This window comes from Hemitrygon akajei, chromosome 5 (genome assembly GCF_048418815.1).
Source record: "Hemitrygon akajei chromosome 5, sHemAka1.3, whole genome shotgun sequence".
In the NCBI taxonomy this organism is placed as follows: domain Eukaryota; kingdom Metazoa; phylum Chordata; class Chondrichthyes; order Myliobatiformes; family Dasyatidae; genus Hemitrygon; species Hemitrygon akajei.
The window spans coordinates 133,587,018-133,605,402 of record NC_133128.1 but is presented as its reverse complement, the minus strand read 5'-3'; the positions used below and the strand labels follow the sequence as shown (position 1 = coordinate 133,605,402).

Here is an 18,385-nt window from a genome sequence, read left to right as displayed (position 1 = left end):
TCCATCTGCCACTTCTCAGCACAGTTTTGCATCCTATCAACGTCCTGCTGTAACCTCTGACAGCCCTCCATACTATCTACAACACCACCAACCTTAGTGTCATCAGCAAACTTACTAACCCATCTCTCCACTTCCTCATCCAGGTCAATTATAAAAATCACGAAGAGTAAGGGTCCCAGATCAGATCCCTGAGACACCCCACTGGTGACCGACCTCCATGCTGAACTCCGTCTACAACCACTATTTGCCTTCCATGGGCAAGCCAGTTCTGGATCCACAAAGCAATGTCCCCTTGGATCCCATGCCTCCTTACTTTCTCAATAAGCCTTTCATGGGGTACCTTATCAAATGCCTTGCTGAAATCCATATACACTACATCTACTGCTCTACCTTCATCAATGTGTTTAGTCATATCCTCAAAAAATTCAGTCAGGCTCGTAAGGCACGACCTGCCTTTGACAAAGCCATGCTGACTATTCCTAATCATATTATGCCTCTCCAAATGTTCATAAATCCTGCCTCTCAGGATCTTCTCCATCAACTTACCAACCACTGAGGTAAGACTCACTGGTCTATAATTTCCTGGGCTATATCTACTCCTTTTCTTGAATGAAAGAACAACATCTGCAACCCTCCAATCCACCAGAACCTCTCCTGTCCCCATTGATGATGCAAAGATCATTGCCAGATGCTCAGCAATCTCCTACCTCGCCCCCCACAGTAGGTTGGGGTACATCTCATCCAGTCCCAGTGACATAACCAACTTGATGCTTTCCAAAAGCTCTAACACATCCTCTTTCTTACTGTCTACATGCTCAAGCTTTTCAGTCTGCTGCAACTCAACACTGCATTCACCAAGATCCTTTTCCATAGTGAATACCGGAGTAAAGTATTCATTAATTCCCTTGCTGTTTCCTCCAGTTCCATACACGCTTTCCCTCTGTCACACTTGACAGGTCCTATTCTCTCACGTCTTATACTCTTGCTGTTCACATATTTGTAGAATGCTTTGGGGTTTTCCTTAATCCTGCTCACCAAGACCTTCTCATGGCCCCTTCTGGCTCTCTTAATTTCCTTCTTAAGCTCCTTCCTATTAGCCTTATAATCTTCTAGATCTCTAACATTACCTAGCTCTCTGAACCTTTTGTAAGCTTTTCTTTTCTTCTTGACTAGATTTATTACAGCCTTTGTACCCCACGGTTCCTGTACCCTACCATAACTTCCCTGTCTTATTGGAATGTACCTATGCAGAACTCCACACAAATATCTCCTGAACATTAGCCACATTTCTTCTGTACTTTTCCCTGAGAGCATCTGTTTCCAATTTAAGCTTCCAATTTCCTGCCTGATAGCCTCATAATTCCCCTTACTCCAATTAAACACTTTTCTAACTTGTCTATTCCTATCTCTCTCCAATGCTATTGTAAAGGAGATAGAATTATGATCACTATCTCCAAAATGCTCTTCCACTGTGAGATCTGACACCTGACCAAGTTTATTTCCCAATACCAGATCAAGTACCGTCTCTCCTCTTGTTGGCTTATCTATATACCGTATATTCCGGAGTATAAGCCGACCCCCATTTTCAAGGTTATAAAAGTGACTTTTTCATGTTACCTTTGCATAAGCCGACCCCTTTTGTAGAGGTTTTTGATTTAACCAGAAAAGATCACAAGATCTCACAGCCTTCCTCATTATCCTTTCTGGAACATCTAAAACCCGGCACTTGAAGTAACCATTCCTGTCCCTGAGCCATCCATGTCTGTAATGGCCACCACATCATAGCTCCAAGTACTGATCCACATGCTAAGCTCATCCGCTTTGTTTACAATACTCCTTGCATTAAAATAGACACATCTCAAACCTTCGGTCTGAGCGCATCCCGTCTCTATTACCTGCCTATCCTCCCTCTCGCACTGTCTACATCCTTTCTCTATTTATGAGCCAACCTCCTCTTCCTCAGTCTCTTCAGTTCTGTTCCCATTCCCCAACAATTCTAGTTTAAACTCTCCCCAGTAGCCTTAGTAAACCTCCCCACCAGGATATTGGTCCCACTGGGATTCAAGTGCAACAGGTCACACCTGCCCCAGAAGAGGTCCCAATGATTCAGAAATCTGAATCCCTGCTCCCTGCTCTAATCCCTCAGCCACACATTTATCCTCCACCTCATTCTATTCCTATTCTCACTGTCACGTGTCACAGGCAGTAATCTCGAGATTACTACCTTTGTGGTCCTGCTTTTCAACTTCCTTCCTAACTCCCTGCAGTCTGTTTTCAGTACCTCTTCTCTTTTCCTACCTATGTCATTGGTACCAATATGTACCACGACCCCTGGCTGTTCTCCCTCCCACTGCAGGATACCTCCTTCCCGATGACAGCAGCGAGAAGAGAGATGGCCTGGATGGTGGGGGTCTTTGATGAATGTTCTCCTGTGACTGCATTCCTTGTAGATGTGTTCAGTGGCAGGGACTGCTTTACTCTTGATGGACTGGGATGTATCTACTACTCTTTCTAGGCTTTTCACTTCAAGGGCATTGCTGTTTCTACACTAGACCATGATGCAACTCGTCTGCGTTCTCCCTATTACACATCTATAGAAGTTTGTTGAAGTTTTAGATGATGTGCTGAATCTTTTCAAACTTCGAAGAAAGTAGAAGGGCTGCCAGGGGAACATCTTAGTTGACTCGAGTGATCTCTTATCTCTGTGTTAAGGCAGTTTTGGCAATGAATATTCATTCTTATGGAATACACAAAGCGCTACCAATTATGGAAGTTTATTTTGTTCTTACAGAATTAAAAAAATAAATACAGGATGCTGAAGAAACAAAAATTTTGTCTGTTTGTATCAGTGGATCATGTTATGAAAAATTGTAAAACAGACTGCTTTCTAGGAAATGTAGCCTGTCTTTAATGCCGGGGTGTACTGCACTGATAATTCAGCTTTCTTACTAAAACCATTGAGGTCAGTGGTAAAAATCTGGAATATTATGAATATCTGAACATAATCAAAGAGCATCAAAGGAGTAAGAAACCATAAGACTGCAGAGAATTGTTCATAGAACATTGTCTTTTAATGTGGTTAAAGCTGTGAATAAATGAACGTTGAAACCAGCAAGTCAGGCAACATCTCTGGAGGGGAATAACAGTCAACATTGCAGGCTGAGACTCTTCATCATGACTGGAAATGAAGGGGGCAGAAGCCAAAATAAGAAATGGAGGTGGAGACAAGGGCGTATCAGCTGGAAAATGATAGGTTAGACAAGGGGAGTGGGAAAGTGGATAGGTGGAAGAGTGGGATGAAGTAATAAGCTGAGAGGGGATAGGTGGAAGAGCTGAAGAAGAAGGAATCTAATAGGAGAGGACAGTGGACTATGGAAGAAAGGGAAGAAGGAGGGAAACCAGATGGAGGTGATGGGCAGGTGAGGAAGTGAGAAGGGTTAAGTGGGGAATGAAAAAGGGGAAAAGGAAGGAGAGGGGAGAAACTACTGGAAATTAGAGAAATCAAAGTTCATGCCATCAGGTTGGAGGCCACCGAAATCAAATATGAGGCATTGTTCTCCAACTTAAGTTTGACGTGGCAGTAGAGGCTGTGGACAGACATGTTAGTATGGGAATGCGAAGATGTATTGAAATGGGTAGCCATCAGGAGATCCTTCTGCCTTTAGTGACAAACAGAGTGAAGTACTCGACAAAGTTGTCCCCCATTGCCTCACAGATGTAGAGGAGGCCACACTGGGAGCACCAGATACAAGAGATGACCCTGACAGACGTTCAGGTGAAGTATCACATCACTGGAAGGAGAGTTCGGGGCCCTGAATGGTAGTGAGTGAGGTGGAGCCACTGGGAGACCCTGCCTTTTGCAGTGGACAAAGCAGAAGTCCTTGACAAAGCAATCCCCCATTGTTAGCCTCTTGGAGAATCCACATTGGTAAGGTAAATCCATCTTGTTGTACTCCCTCTGGTTCAAGTAATCTTTTTCTGAGGAAGGAAGTTCAGACCTATTCATAAAATTTCTGGTGCGGTCTCACCTACATAATTGCATTAAGATGCCTTTTCTTTTGTACTCAGATCCTGCTGCATTAAATGCCAGTAGACAATTTGCTTTATTAATTGCCTGCTGTATCTGCACATTAACATTCAATGATTCATGTACAAGGATACTCAGGTCCTTCTTAATAGCAATGCTTTTCAATCTTTCACCAATTAATATATTTTCTTTCTCCCCATTAGGGCAGGTTATTTCTCATTTTTCCATATTACATTCCATTTGCTTGTCCATTCACTTAGCTTGTTTAAATCCACTAGAGTCTTCCCTACATCCTCCTTACAACCTACAGAGCCACCCAGCCTTTATCACCAGGAAGCATAGATTTATTGTGCTTGTTCTCTTTCAAATCAATGATATAGATTGTGGAGTGCTGATCCTTGTGGCACCCTCAGCCTCCCAGCATGTAAAAGAACATTTATTTCTACTCTTTTTTTTTATATTTGGTTTTATAGTTTATTTTATAGTTGGTTTATTATTGTCACGTGTACCAAGATACAATGAAAAGTTTGACTTGCTTACTATTTAGATGAATCACATCATTGCATAATGCATTGAGCGAGAACAAAGTAAAATCAACAGCAATGAAAAATCAAGTGTAATAGGCATCCGTTAGTCTCGAGACACCATGGATTTGCGCCTTGGAAAGTTTCCAGGGCACAAGCCTGGGCAAGGTTGTATGGAAGACTGGCAGTTGCCCATGCTGCAAGTCTCCCCTCTCCATGCCACCGATGTTGTCCAAGGGAAGGGCAAGGGCCGATACAGCTTGGCACCGGTGTCGTTGCAGAGCAATGTGTGGTTAAGTGCCTTGCTCAAGGACACAACACGCTGCCTTAGCTGAGGCTTGAACTAGTGACCTTCAGATCACTAGACCAATGCTTTAGCCACTTAGCCATGTGCCAACAAGTGCTACTGAAAAAGTACAGTACAGTTGAACAAAAACATGTAAGCTCGTAACGAGGTGGTGAGGCCAGGAGTCCATCTGATTGTACAAGATGTCTGTCCAAGAGTCTGATAGTAGCAGGATAGACGCTGCCCTTGAGCCTGGTGATATGTGTTTTCAAGCTGTTGTATCTTCTGTCTCATGGGAGAAGGGAGAAGAGAGAATGTCTGGGATATGTAGGGTCCTTGATTCTGCCTGCTTCTTTACTGAGGCAGTGACAAATACAGGCAGAGTCCATGTGATGTGCTGAGTTATGTCCACAGCCCTCTGCAGTTTCTTGTGGTCATGTGCAGAGCAGTATCCATGCCAAGCTGTTAAGCATCCAGGTGCATCAATATAAATTGGACACGCTGAATTTCTTCAGCCTCCTGTGGAAGTGGAGGCAAATATGTTTCTTGGCCGTGACATCAATGTGTTCGGAGTAGGACAGGCTTTTGGTGATATTCACACTGAGGAACTTGAAGCTCTCAGCCTCAACATCATTGATATAGACGGGAGCATGTACACCATCCCCTTTCTGACATCAATGACCAGCTGCTTTGTTTTGTTGACGTTGACAGAAAGGTTATTTTGATGACGTCATGTCACTAAGCTGTCTATCTCCTTCCTGTACTCATTATTATCTGAGATCCAGCTCACTACGGTTGTGTCATTTGCCAACCTGTCAATGGAGCAAGAGCAGAATTTGGCCACGCTATTGTAACTGTACAGGGAGTAGAGTAGGGCAGTTGAGGGTGCAGCCTTGTGAAGCACCAGTGTTCGGAATAATTGTGGTGAAGGCATTTCTGCCAATCCTTACTGATTGCAGTATGTTGGACAGAAAGTGAAGGATCCAGTTGCAGAGTGAGGCATTAACTCCCAGGGACTGGAGTTCGGTGATGAGTTTGTTTGGAAAAATAGTAGTGAAGGCAGAACTGTATTTAATAAACAATTTACTGTCCAGATGCTCTAGTGATGACTGTAGGGCCACACAGATGACATCCTCCATAGATCTGCCTTAGGCCTCGCTGGTCAGTTCCACTGGTGTCCATGAGTATATTGCCAGTAACTGTTTTGTGTGTTCTATTCACTCCTTAGTCTGTGGCAGTATGTTACTTCCAGTCCATGTACTGAAATTTGGTTGAATAATCTTTTCTATGGCACCAAAAAGTCCACACCAATCACATCAACAGGTTTGTCCTTGTCTCTTAGGTGAGTTACAACCTGAAAAAACATGAGAGATTTATCAGATATATCAGGCTTCGAACAGCCCTGTTCATATTTTCTGAGTGTTCGGATAATCACTAATAACTGATTGTAGCGTTTTCCTTGCTGTTGATATTTGATGGAAGTATCTGTTGTTTCCACATTTCTCTCTCTCCCCTCTTTCATAAATAGTGGATTTAGGTTTGGTATTTCCAGTCTGCTGGCATTGTTCTACACTCTGTGAAATCTGGGAAGTTGAGAACCAGTGCATCCAAAATTTCCAAGCACTTTCTTCAAATGTTTGAACCCACATCATTAAATGTTAGAGATTCATTGGCTTTTGGCCCCAGTGCTGTGTTTTTAAGAACACTAGTTTCTTTCAGATCCTCTGGCTCTGTTCTTCTCTACTTCTGGGAACTATTCCTTGTCTATATTTGTTTAAATTTCTCTTCCATTTCCTTATATCCTCATATAATTTCATCTGACCCTCTGTAAGGAACCCATATTAACTTTTGCTAAACTTTTTCTTTTTCCCATTGGGGGCTTGTGCCTTAAAAGGATATTTATTGCTATTATTAGTATTATTAATGGTAATAATGCTTGTTTAATTTAAATGTCATTTCCCAATCTACTGTAGACAATTCATGCCTCATAACTTTATTCTGCTTTGCTTCCATTTTAAGACACTGATTTTAGATTGGATTAATTAACTTTGTCTCTTACATTTCACATTTACTTTCCCATAAAGACCATTCAACTACCAGGGTTAATTTTAAAATAATAAAATAAAATATGAAAGCAAAAGCAAAATAAAATTGGTATTAATTAATTTATTAATTAACCCTTCCTTATTACATAAAATTAGTCACACTTTAAATGAAAATGCCAGTTTGCTTGTTTGTTCCTCAATATATTGATCTAGAAAACCACGTCTCATACCCTCCATGAATGTAATCTCCACACTGTTGATGTTCATTTGGTTTGCCCTGGCTACGTGTTGATTAAGTAATTGGAAGTGCATTCATCCCTCTGCCTATTAATAACCATTTCACTACCTTGTGCCCTTGTCAGTTTGTCTTTACACCTCTCAATTTTACCTTACCAGATCCTTGTCCCCGTTATTTAGTGTAGAGACCTATCTTCAGCCCAAGCTATTCAATTCACCTGTCCAGCCTAACTCAAATGAAGCCCAAACCAGCAGAACAGCTCCTTTGTTCCCCAGTAACCCGAGAATTGAAGCCCATTTTCCCATGTTGATCTCTGAGTATCTACTCAACTTTCAGACCTTACTGACTCCACACCAATTTGCACTTGCTGTTAATGTGGGAAACATAGAGGCCTTTTAGAGCAAAGCAGGCCCTATAAACACCAGTACCATTATGGTTTCTTGGAGATGCAGCAGGCTAGGTGAATGTTCAGATATTTTGATGGAACTCTAGGAAGAATGGTCCTGCTCTATGTCAGGTATGCCAGAAGACCTTTTGCATCCACTTGAGAGGGTAAATAAGGACCCTATCCTCATTCCCATTATAAAGTCTCAACAAGAAAATGCACAGCTTTCAACTATAGAAATGAGACTGTAAACTTACTTTGCTAAAGTCTCAGGAATAGATTTTGAGCCTTCTAAGTTATATATGTGTTGAAAGTGAAGTTCCATTTAATACCTTCAACTACTTATTCTTAATAATTGGTCTCAGAACGTTAATGCAAGAGCCTTAGATGGAGGTTGTATTTGAGTATTCATTGTAAAGACTAATGGTGGAAGAACCACAAAATAATGCAAAATGCAATCTTAAAAATACAAAATAATGACAAGTGAGTTATTTTTTGACACGCTTATATTTTTCACCTTCCTGCAGCAGATTCGGAAGACAGCTCTCAGTCAGGCCACGAGACCCCAGGTAGTGAATCCGCATTCCAGGGGACTGCCGAGCTTGAAGATACGGAGAGCTCTGACAGTAAGATGAAGAAGGGGAAAAAAAAGAAAGACAAGAAAAAAAAGGTGAAAACAAAAACAAAGGAAAAGGACAAAAAGAAGGAAAATGAGAGTCAAGAAAAGAAAGTCAAGAAGAAGGGATTTGGAGCCATGCTTAGGTATTTCTTTAGATTTTCATTGCATGAATTGATTTAATATTGTGTATTCTTATGTTCTGGTTTATCCATTTAGAAGTGATGCTGCGGAGCACATTTTCACACAAAGAGGAAATTTGTTGCTCAATTGCTGAATGTCCCTATTTGAGGCTAATTGCTTGAAATGCCGCTGGCATCCAAGCTGCCACCACTTTCTCTTCTGCAGTCTTTCACTTCTGCACTGTGAGTGCTTGTGATATTTCACCACACAGGAGGGATGCCAGGTAAATGCAAGTTGTTGTTATTGGTGTGCATGAAAAGTTCACCAAAGTGTTGCCTTTTAAAACAACTGAAATGTCACCAGCTTCATTCCAAATGAGCTGTGAGTGAGTCAGCACACTGAAGTAATAATAACTTGGAGTCCAATCCCTGAGGGACAATTTTCTCATGGCAATACCTGTGGATCTGTCTGTTTTATGAATGAATAAAGAATATATTTTTAATTAAGTTCTCTAAATAGGTTAGAATTGGATGAAGTCTTTTTAACTTCTTAATCCTGACAATTCCATAAATGACCCCACCATCTCCTTCACCCCCTCACTCCAAATGAAAAGCACCGATATTCATAAGAAATGACTACCTCTCTCTGAACAACCAAGGTCTGACCCTTTGGGGCAGACTTACCTGTCTGAAATGTCAAATCATTTTCAGTCAGACACCCGAAGGAGCAGAGATGCAATTTGTTTTGTTCAAGCATTCTATTCATGCAGCAAAGTAATACAGGATGAAGCAAGCAATTAGCAAGGCAACAATATGTTGGCCTTTATTAGAAGTAAGCTGGCGTGCAAAGGTCTAACTGGAGTTATTTAAGGCATTGTTGGATCATTTCTAGAATTCTGTGCAGGTAAGGTTGTACTTGCCTCAGCATTGGTACAGAGGACATATCAAATTGATTCTTGAGAAAATAGAGATCGAATAAGATTGGCATTCTATTCAGAATACTGAGAAATCCCTGTCTTCGAAGAGGGAATGACAGCATTGATGTTAAAGTATTTGTTTCATTAATGTAAGAGTATAGAGCAAGGTGATGGCACTTTAGGACTGAGAATGAGGAGAAATTTCTTTTTACAGTGCATTATCTTCTTTAGTGTACTCTTCTTGAAAGGCTCCAGATGCTCAGTTGTTGAGTATATTAAAGGCTGTGATCAATAAAAGTTTGAGCACTATAAAATTTGTATCCATATCCTTTCTTTCTTACAGACTGGGATGGGTAATTTGGACACTGAGACACTGGGTTCCAGAACTTGCTGACGAAGTTACATTGCTTACCAATTAAAGTATACACTTCTGCTTTGTTAATTGTTTGGTGTTTAAAGCACGATAGCTCACTAATCAAACCAGATGTTAGCTGAGAAGCAGTGTTAACTCTATTCTATAAATCAAAGTCTTCAATCGTGCAAATTTGTCTTTACAAAGGAGAAGACATTCATTTTAAAATAAATTGTTTCTGAATAGTGTGTAACAGTTTAGATCCCATGAAGTACCAGTGGAGGTCTATGCTCTTGGTTGATTCTTTAAATCCAGGCTCCATCCCCCTTCTCAGGTGTGTAGGAAAGTTCTCATGGTAACTGCTTTGAATGGGCATTGCTCCACTGTCCTGCTCAATGTCAGCCCTTGATATTTGCAACATTTCAATCACTGAGTTCTAAAGGAGATCTTGTAAAACTGAACTTGATGGCAATCAGGAGGCAAAGTCCTCCTGGATCAAATCATCCCTCCACATAGGACGAAGGTTGTAGTAGTTGGAAGTCAAACATCTTAGCTAGAGTTACCATGGCAGGTGTTCCTCAGTCAGTGAGCTGCATCTAAGCATCTTAATAAGCTTCATCAATGTCCTTAATAAGGCTGAAGTGGGAATGTTCCATAATGACTGCAAATCCTTTGAAAACCAAGCAGTTGTTTCATGCATGCTACAAGACCTAGACAATATACAGGCAATGGCTGACAAGTGCCGAGTAATATTAGTGTCATGTAAGCACCAGGCAATGATGCCCATCCACCATTTATCCTGGGCATTCATAGACAAAATTAGCCCAGTTGTCTCTTTTTGATTGACATGGACATGAGGAGTAGAGTGGTTTCAATGTGCTGTAAGCTTTCTGTGATTCACCAAGTCCAGGTCAGTACTGAGCAGCAACTTACTGGACCACCCATGTATACTTGTTGGCTAGAAGAGCAGATGTGGCTGTCTATCCTTCATCAAATAACTTACCTCCTGACATCGCAAAGCCTTTCTACCATCACTGTTGCACAAGTCAGTGGCATGTTGGACAATTGTCCAGTTGCCTAGATGAATGCAGCTCCAACACCAATCAGGAGGCTTAGAGCAATCTAGTTCAGAGCAATGCACATGATTGTTATTCAATGTAGTATGCTAAGCTTTCACCTTTCCTCTCTAATCGGCAACTGTGCACTGTGTACCATGAGCAAAAGAGACCTAAGTCATAAGAGTTTTACACCACTTGCAGTTTCCTGTCAAAGCCGTACACCATTGCAATTTGGACACACATCATCCTTCCTTCATTATTTCTGGATCTCAAATCTGCAACTTTCTACAAATGAAACTACTGGAGATATTGACCAGAAGGACTGCAGTGATTCAAGAAGTTTGTTCACCAAGGGAAACTGAGGATTGGCTTTGAATCTTGGACTGGCCAGTGATGCCCATGAACAGGATTAAATGACCTATCAATCAGTATATTCACCAGACTGATCACCTGGGCTTGAGCTCACTATTTGTGAAATCTTGCTATGCACAAGCTGGCTGTCATGTTTTAGCAATAACTGTATTTCAAATTCCTTTTGGCTGTGAACTCCTTTAGGATGCCCAGTGATTTTTGCAGCAAGCAGCCTTGATTTAAAAAGTTTGCTTCAGGATTAGGAGCGGAAGCCACAACCTGCTGACTCAGAGGCAGGAGTTGGTATTCACATGTGTTAGGCAAAGATGGAGAGGATGTTTCCCATAGTGGAGGAGTCAAGGACCAGACTGCACAGCCTTAGAATACAAGGATATCCCTATAGAATAGAAATGAGAAGGAATTCCTTTAGCCAAAGGGTAACGAATCTGTGAAATTCATTGCCACAGATGACTGCGGAAGCCAAGTCATTGGATATGCTTAAAGGGGAGGTTGATAGACTCTTGATGAGTAAGGGTGTCAAGATTATGGAGAGAAGGCAGGAGAATGGGGTTGAGAGGGATGATAAAACAGCCAAGATAGAATCGCTAAGCCAACACGATGGGCTCAATGGGCTAATTCTGTTCCTATATCTTGTGGTCTTATGCTGAAATTTATCCAGTGGCATTGTCTTGAGGAGAGTATGGAGATTTTTTCGCCCTAAATTAGGCAATTTAAATGCTGGAAAGTAAGTCTCTGTTCACAGAATTTGTAGATCAACTTTAGCTCTTATGTTAAGAGTCAATACACGTTGACCCTAATGAGGCCATAATCTATCTGGTCGTACCGATAAATGATTGTGCCAGGTTGTGACAGGTCGGGGCAATAACTGCTGATTGTTATGCTAATTACAGTCATGCCGTAATGACTTTTATAGCTTTTACTCCGTTCTAAAAGTAATTACAGTAAAAAGAATCATTTTTATTAAAAGCGAAGATTGGTGCTTGAAACTTGAGATATGCAGGGAGAAACGAGAAGCACAGTGCCAGTACAAAAATAGGTGATAAGCAACCTTTGAAACTTATAAATTAAAATAATGATCTACTGGAAAAAAGGAAAAGAATGTTCATTTCCTACCTGTAACAGCTTCAAAACTATCAAAGATTTGAAGTGCAGTCACTGCAAAAAACACAGCCATTAATTTGCAAGCAAATATCAGCAAAATAGTGACCAGCTTATCTGTTTTAGTAATGTTGATTGAATAATAAACATTGGCCAGGAGATGTGGGGCAACTCCACTCTTCCCTTCAGATGGTTATGTTCAGCCAAGTGAACAGGTGGGAAACCTCAGTCTCAGCTGAGAGATGCAACCTCTGAAACCAGTTCAGTACTCTGCTGAAACTTTGGCCAAGGTTGGGGGGGGGGGGTGGGGTGTGTGTGTGTGTGTGTGTGTGTGTGGTGCAGGGGCGGTGGGAGGGATCTTCATTACTTCCGGCTGATTCCACTGCTTGGTCATTTGTGTCGGAAGTGGTGGCACAGCAGCGTAGCGGTTAGCGAAATGCTTAAATTACAGTGCCAGTTGTAAGAGCAGGGTTAGAGTTATGCCACTGTCTTTAAGGCGTTTGTACCTGCACCCCTTGACTGCATGAGTTTCCTCTAGGTTCTCTGGTTTTCTGCTACATTCCAAAGAAGTACAGGTTACTATTAATAAATTATGCACGTGTTATGTTGTCACTGGAAGCATGCAACACATGCGGGCTACCCCCCGCACAATCCTCGCTCATTTGATTTGATACAAATAACACATTTCACTGTAAGTTTCAACATGACAAATAAAGCTAGTCTTTATCTTTAAGATGTTTACTCATTTCTCGCCAACTACAAGAGGATGTGGAATTTTTGATGGATTTCCAGTATTTTCCTGCCCATTATTTTTTGGCCGATGCAGTTTTGATTCTATAATGACTTCTAGGTCAATATTTATAACATAGGTGCCTCATTGCTGCAACTGATTACATCGAATTATTCCATTACCATACCATGGTTAGGTTATTTGGCCAATTGAAGGATTATCCAAAATATAGGTGATGATTTAATTAAGTGTCTGGAGACAAGAAGATATTGTTTTACATTGGCAAACTAAATTACAATCTGGGGGGAAATAAGTGTGTTAGCAACAGAGTGAACAGTAATTTTATAAAGTGAATTGAATATATATTTGAAAGATGAAAAATACAGGGTTTTGACAAGAGAGAGAGAGTGTGAGAATAAGTGCAGAAATCTCCCAAAGAACTGGATCAGGCATAATGGATCATATATGCTGCATGATTTTATGAGGTCAGGGGCTGAGATCAAAGAGGATCTCTGTCCAATTGAAGGTGGAACTTCCCAGGAGATAGATGTGAGTCTCTCATTACGCTCCATTCATCCCCATCTCCCCATCCCAATCAAAGTTAATGTCAATTGGCTCTGTAATGTCTTTCAACAATTCTCTGAAGACAGAAACAGAAGCTACTATTCCCTGGACATCAGTTGAAGGATTAATTTATGGGGATGGTCACAAGCTAGCCTACAACAGCCTGAGACATATATATGAAAAAAAATTAAGCAGTGTTATTCTCACTTTCTTGTTCAGTCCTCTTGATGGTTCTATCTTGCATTTGATGCTAATTGCGTCCCTGCAGATATTGCATGTTAAACATGCAGGCAACCTTTCATCCTGCCCGCTCACAGATTAAGCCCATTTTCATTAAACACATGAAAGCAATCTCTCAGTTAGGAATGAGACCGCTACCCATTTTTTTTTCAGGACTGAGCACTCCCATATCAAATATAATATGATTTGTATGCTGAATAGTTAAAGGGTATCTGCTAACTTGCCGGTGAGTTATGCTCTGTGCTGCTAATGGGATATATATCTTATCCCTCCTATCAATATGTAATGCATTGTACTTCTACCATAGATTTAAACAATGTAGTAAAATCCTGGCTGAAAATAATTGGGTAAAGAGACTAATCAGATGCATAGAATGGTACATCTTACTCCTTTGAGTATAGAAAGAGGCATTGAGTGTTTTAATTAGGTTGTTGTATGGTGTATATTTTGAAAGAAAGTTTGTTTAGAACTTTTCTAATCAAGATGACTGTTCAAAGAGAAAGTTATAGCAATATCTAGGAAGTGATATGGTTTTATCTTGCCAAAGTGAGAAAATCATTCATTAGAGTAAGATGTGGGTGTAAAACTTCCCACTATGTTTGTCTTACTACAAGCAAGAACTAGTTTAACAGAGTTTAAATACATGTTACAGTACCATGTCAGTCAATACAGGTGGCCAAGAAGCAGAATAATACTCCTCCAGGTTAGCAATGATATATATGAAATGGATGATATTCCTTCCACAATGTACTTATTTATACCATTAATGTAAACTATCCTAAAGTATTTAGGATAGGTTAAGATGATGGTGTGAACGGTTGTAGTAGCTTCTCTGGGTCGAACCAAAGATGTAATTGTTTGTTCTGCATGTCTTTTTTACGATCGCAAGACACTGCTCGATATTAAGAACATCAAGTACTGCAGGTCTCCCCCAGCGAGCTGCTCAGTAACAATGGAGCTGCGTGCTGTGTTTTCACCTGGGCTTGTGTGTTCTTCTGTTATGTGGAGGCATTGCACAGTCCAACAACGGTACAAATGATCGTCTTGGAGGTCTTATTGCGATCGCAAGACCCTGCTGGGCGTTGGTAATACACAACTCCAGTTTGTGGGTTCATTGGTGAGACCAGTGGTGGGGAAGCTGTGTTGCCACAGTTGTTGCAAGAACTGGACTCTCATGTTGTGGTGTCACCCACCGCAGCTGCCCAGGAGAGGAGGCTTTGAGGTGGTGTGGGAGAGAGAGCAGAAGCCTCTGTGGGTGGGCTAGAATCCGTACTGGGCTGGGGGGTGTACCCTCTCATTGGTATTGCCCTTCATTGCTCGCTCAGTGGAAGACAAACTGGACCAGGACAATATCCCATGCACCATCAATCTCCAAGACATGCCACTCAGGGACCTGGGCCAATCCGTTCTCTGTGACTCTGTTTTTCTGCTATCGTAACTATATGTGCTGTATTGTCTGTGCGTCGTTGGTGCCCTGTTTTGCAGCCTTGGCCCCAGGAGAACACTGTTTCATTTGGCTCTATTCATGTCCAGTTGAATGACAATTAAACTTGAACTTGAGCTGCTTCACAGAAACAAGCAAAATTGTTTCATTCTTTGTCAGTTGTGGCATGACGTAGAATCAGCAACACTAATATCAGGCATTTAGACAGTGTTTCTAACATAATGACAAACACAAGAGATTCTGTAGTTGCTGGAAGTCCAGAGAAACACACACAAAATACTGGAGGAACTTAGCAGGTCAGGCAGCATCTATGGATGGGAGTAAGTATTTAACGTTTCAGGTCGAGACCCTCCGTGAGGGCTGGAAAGGAAAGGGGAAGGAACGAGATACCTTGAGGAATATCATTGCACTATCAGACAGAATTTGCTCTGGAGCAATGCATGAAGATGTTACGCCAGATAACCAAGAGCTAGATCAATGAAAAATCTTTAAAGAGCATCGTAAAAGAGCAGAGACAGTAGTAGAAATGTGGAGAGGTGTCGGGCTTGGACGGTTGAAAGCATCAGTGGTAGAATATACGAGGTTTTTAACCTATACCGTGCATTGCATTTAAATTCTGGTAACCTGTTCTAGTCTCTCAATAATATGTTCATCATGAATTGGCTCTGCAACCCATTCCGTTAACAACCCCAGGTCGCCTCCAGCACGGTTATATGTGGTCTAAAGTTCTTCTGCTCTCTTCTCATCAATCACTTGCAGGCCGTTTGCACCATTTGTTAAACACCGAGTAGAGTTCCTTTTTATTCTGCTGCATCAATCACTCCTAGGTCACTGAGTTTTGGTCCATCTCACACTTGATGCTAATTGTGTCCCTGCAGAAACCACATGTTAGATGTGCAGGGAACCTTTCATCCTGCCAGCCGCACATCATAAACCTATTTTCAATAAACACATGAAAGTGTTCCCTTAATTGGGACCAGTTTTGATGTCCCAGTTTGCATGGTCCTGTAAGAATAATTTGGGCTATTCCATGCTGATTTTCAACTTGAAGTGATTGAGTACTTTGGTCTGGCATATTTACACAAGTCTTCTCATAAAATGAAATGGAATTGTTGATTTATTGAGGGCAGAAGTGCTAAATGAAGTAACACAAGTGGCTCATAAGAAGTACCTGCATTACTGGCAACAATAAAGAAATAACAATGCTTTAGAAATAATATCAGACACTAAAGTAGAAAATACTACCAGGAATAGATTTTCTTTTAATTCCATAAACAAAGAGAACACACGTTTTAATTTAGTTTTGGGCAGGCATACAGTTGGTAGCTTTACACAAGCTTGAGTATTAATATTGCATGCCACCTCTAACACTGTCTCATTATTTCTGCCTGTTGTGCCATGTGGTCCCGCTACACCAGCTGCACTCTGGCTGCCAACCTGACCTCAGCCGATGCTTTATTACTGGCAGTGTAACAATAGCCCTGGAAGCAACTCTCTCTGTTTTTTTTTGTTTTTGCTTCTCTAGTTTGGCCACATGGAGAATAGCTCTTCTGTTGGTGTTGATCCTTAAAAACACGCACTATTGATGCTTTCTGGCAGTTACTATTCCACAGGAATTTGGTCGAATGTGATTTGTGCATCTGTTTTACAACTGAACAGTTCAGAAATAACAGTAGAGGCAATAATTACAAATACAGAAACATAAACCAACAGCAATGATTTTTCTCAGAATGGGGCAGAGCAGACGCAGATTTCTTTTTATTCATTTGTAAAACGTCAGTGTCTCTGGCAAGATGTGAAGTGCTGATGAACACATTTTACTGGTTATCCCTAAATGCCTTTGAACTTGTTAATGTGTTAAAAGTTCAAATTAAGTTATATGTAAATCTTTAACAAAAGACAGAAGGGTTCCTTTGCAGAAGGACATTATAATCTGGATAGATTTTGCAACAGCCCTGTTGTCACGTGGACAGAGATCCAGGCCTTTTATTCCAACGTAAATTAACTCACAGAATTTAAATTCCCCGCCTGTAATTGTGGAATTCTATCAGCTGTGTAGCTGGGCCTACTAGATTGCTGGTCCACGGTGGTGTTCATGCGCTTGAGTGCGCAGGATAGCGAGTGGAAAAAGGAAGGAACATTTTCTGAGATGGATCTCACAAATATCAGAGTCATTCAGTCCACGCTAGCTCCCAAAATATTTCCTACAATCACAATTCCCCTCCTCTTTTTCTCAGTAGCTCATTCCCCCCCTCATGCCCATCATGTCAGAGTGCCTGATTGGCTGTTGGTGAAAGTAGATACTCTCAGAACATTTAAAGCCTATCTAGATGGGTATGTGAATTGCCAAGGCATAGAAGGCTGGAGACAAAGTGTTGGTAGGTGGGTTTAGAGAGGATAGATGATAGATGGACATGGATTGGCTAAACAGCCTGTTTCGGTGCAGTAGGGCTCCATGGCTCTGTCTTGCCACTTGGTTCTCCTGCCACCAGGGTAACTTACAGCAGCCTATTAATCTCATAGCCCCAAGAGATTCTTGAGCAGTTCGCACCACATCCTAGAGAAACTCAGCAGGTCAGACAGCATCTATAGCATTCAATGTTTCAGGCTGAGACCTTTCATCGGGACTGGAAAGGAAGGGGGCAGAAACCCGAATAAGAAGGTGAAGGGAGGGGGAGGAGTACAAGGGGGAATCTGATTGAAGAGGACAGTGGACCATGGGAGAAAGAGGATGAGGTGGTGAATTAGAGTGAGGTAATAGGCAGTTCATGAGGGCAAAGGAGGAGAAGAGAAAGGGTGAGAGAGCCACTAGAATGGAGGAGAAAAAAGGGAAAAAAAGGTGATGGGGGGGTTAGGGTGTGTAACAGAGGGGAGGTGTTACTGGAAGTTAGAGAAATTGATGTTCATGCCATCAGATAGGAGACTACCCAGATGGAATATAAAGTGTTTCTCTTCCAACCTGAGCCTGGCCTCATTATGGCAGTAGAGACAGTTATGGACAGACATGCTGGTGTGGGAGTGGAAAGTCAAATTGAAATCAGTAGCTGCTGAACAAGGAGGTTTTCCAATCTGTGGTGGTTCTTGCCAATAGAGGTGAGGCTGCACTGGGTACCATAGTAGTGTAGCAGTTAACACGGTGGTATTAAAGCTCAGAACATCAGTGTTCGAAGCTCAATTCCAGCATCCTCTGTAAGAAAGTTTGGACGTGCTTCCCATGAAGCATGTGGGCTTCCCCCAGGTTGGTTCTCTGGTTTCCTCCCACAGTCCAAAGACGTACCAGTTAGTAGATTAATTGGTCATTGTAAATTGTCCTGTGATTAGGTTTGGGTTAAATCAGAGGGCTGCTGGGTAGCTCTTTTCCGTGGGT

At 41.5% G+C, this 18,385-nt stretch overlaps 1 protein-coding gene across 4 annotated transcripts in view; it reads left to right on the top strand.

The window, feature by feature from the left end:
• The window catches only part of LOC140728185 (partitioning defective 3 homolog B-like), a 1,189,360-nt gene that overhangs the window by 691,354 nt on the left and 479,621 nt on the right, over positions 1-18,385 (top strand). For 3 of the 4 annotated variants that reach the window (XM_073046530.1, XM_073046527.1, XM_073046529.1), the window contains one exon: positions 8,033-8,267. In XM_073046530.1, the coding sequence (XP_072902631.1) occupies positions 8,033-8,267 (235 nt within the window). The remainder of the gene's footprint in view (positions 1-8,032; positions 8,268-18,385) is intronic. The other variant, XM_073046528.1, reaches the window with a different exon arrangement.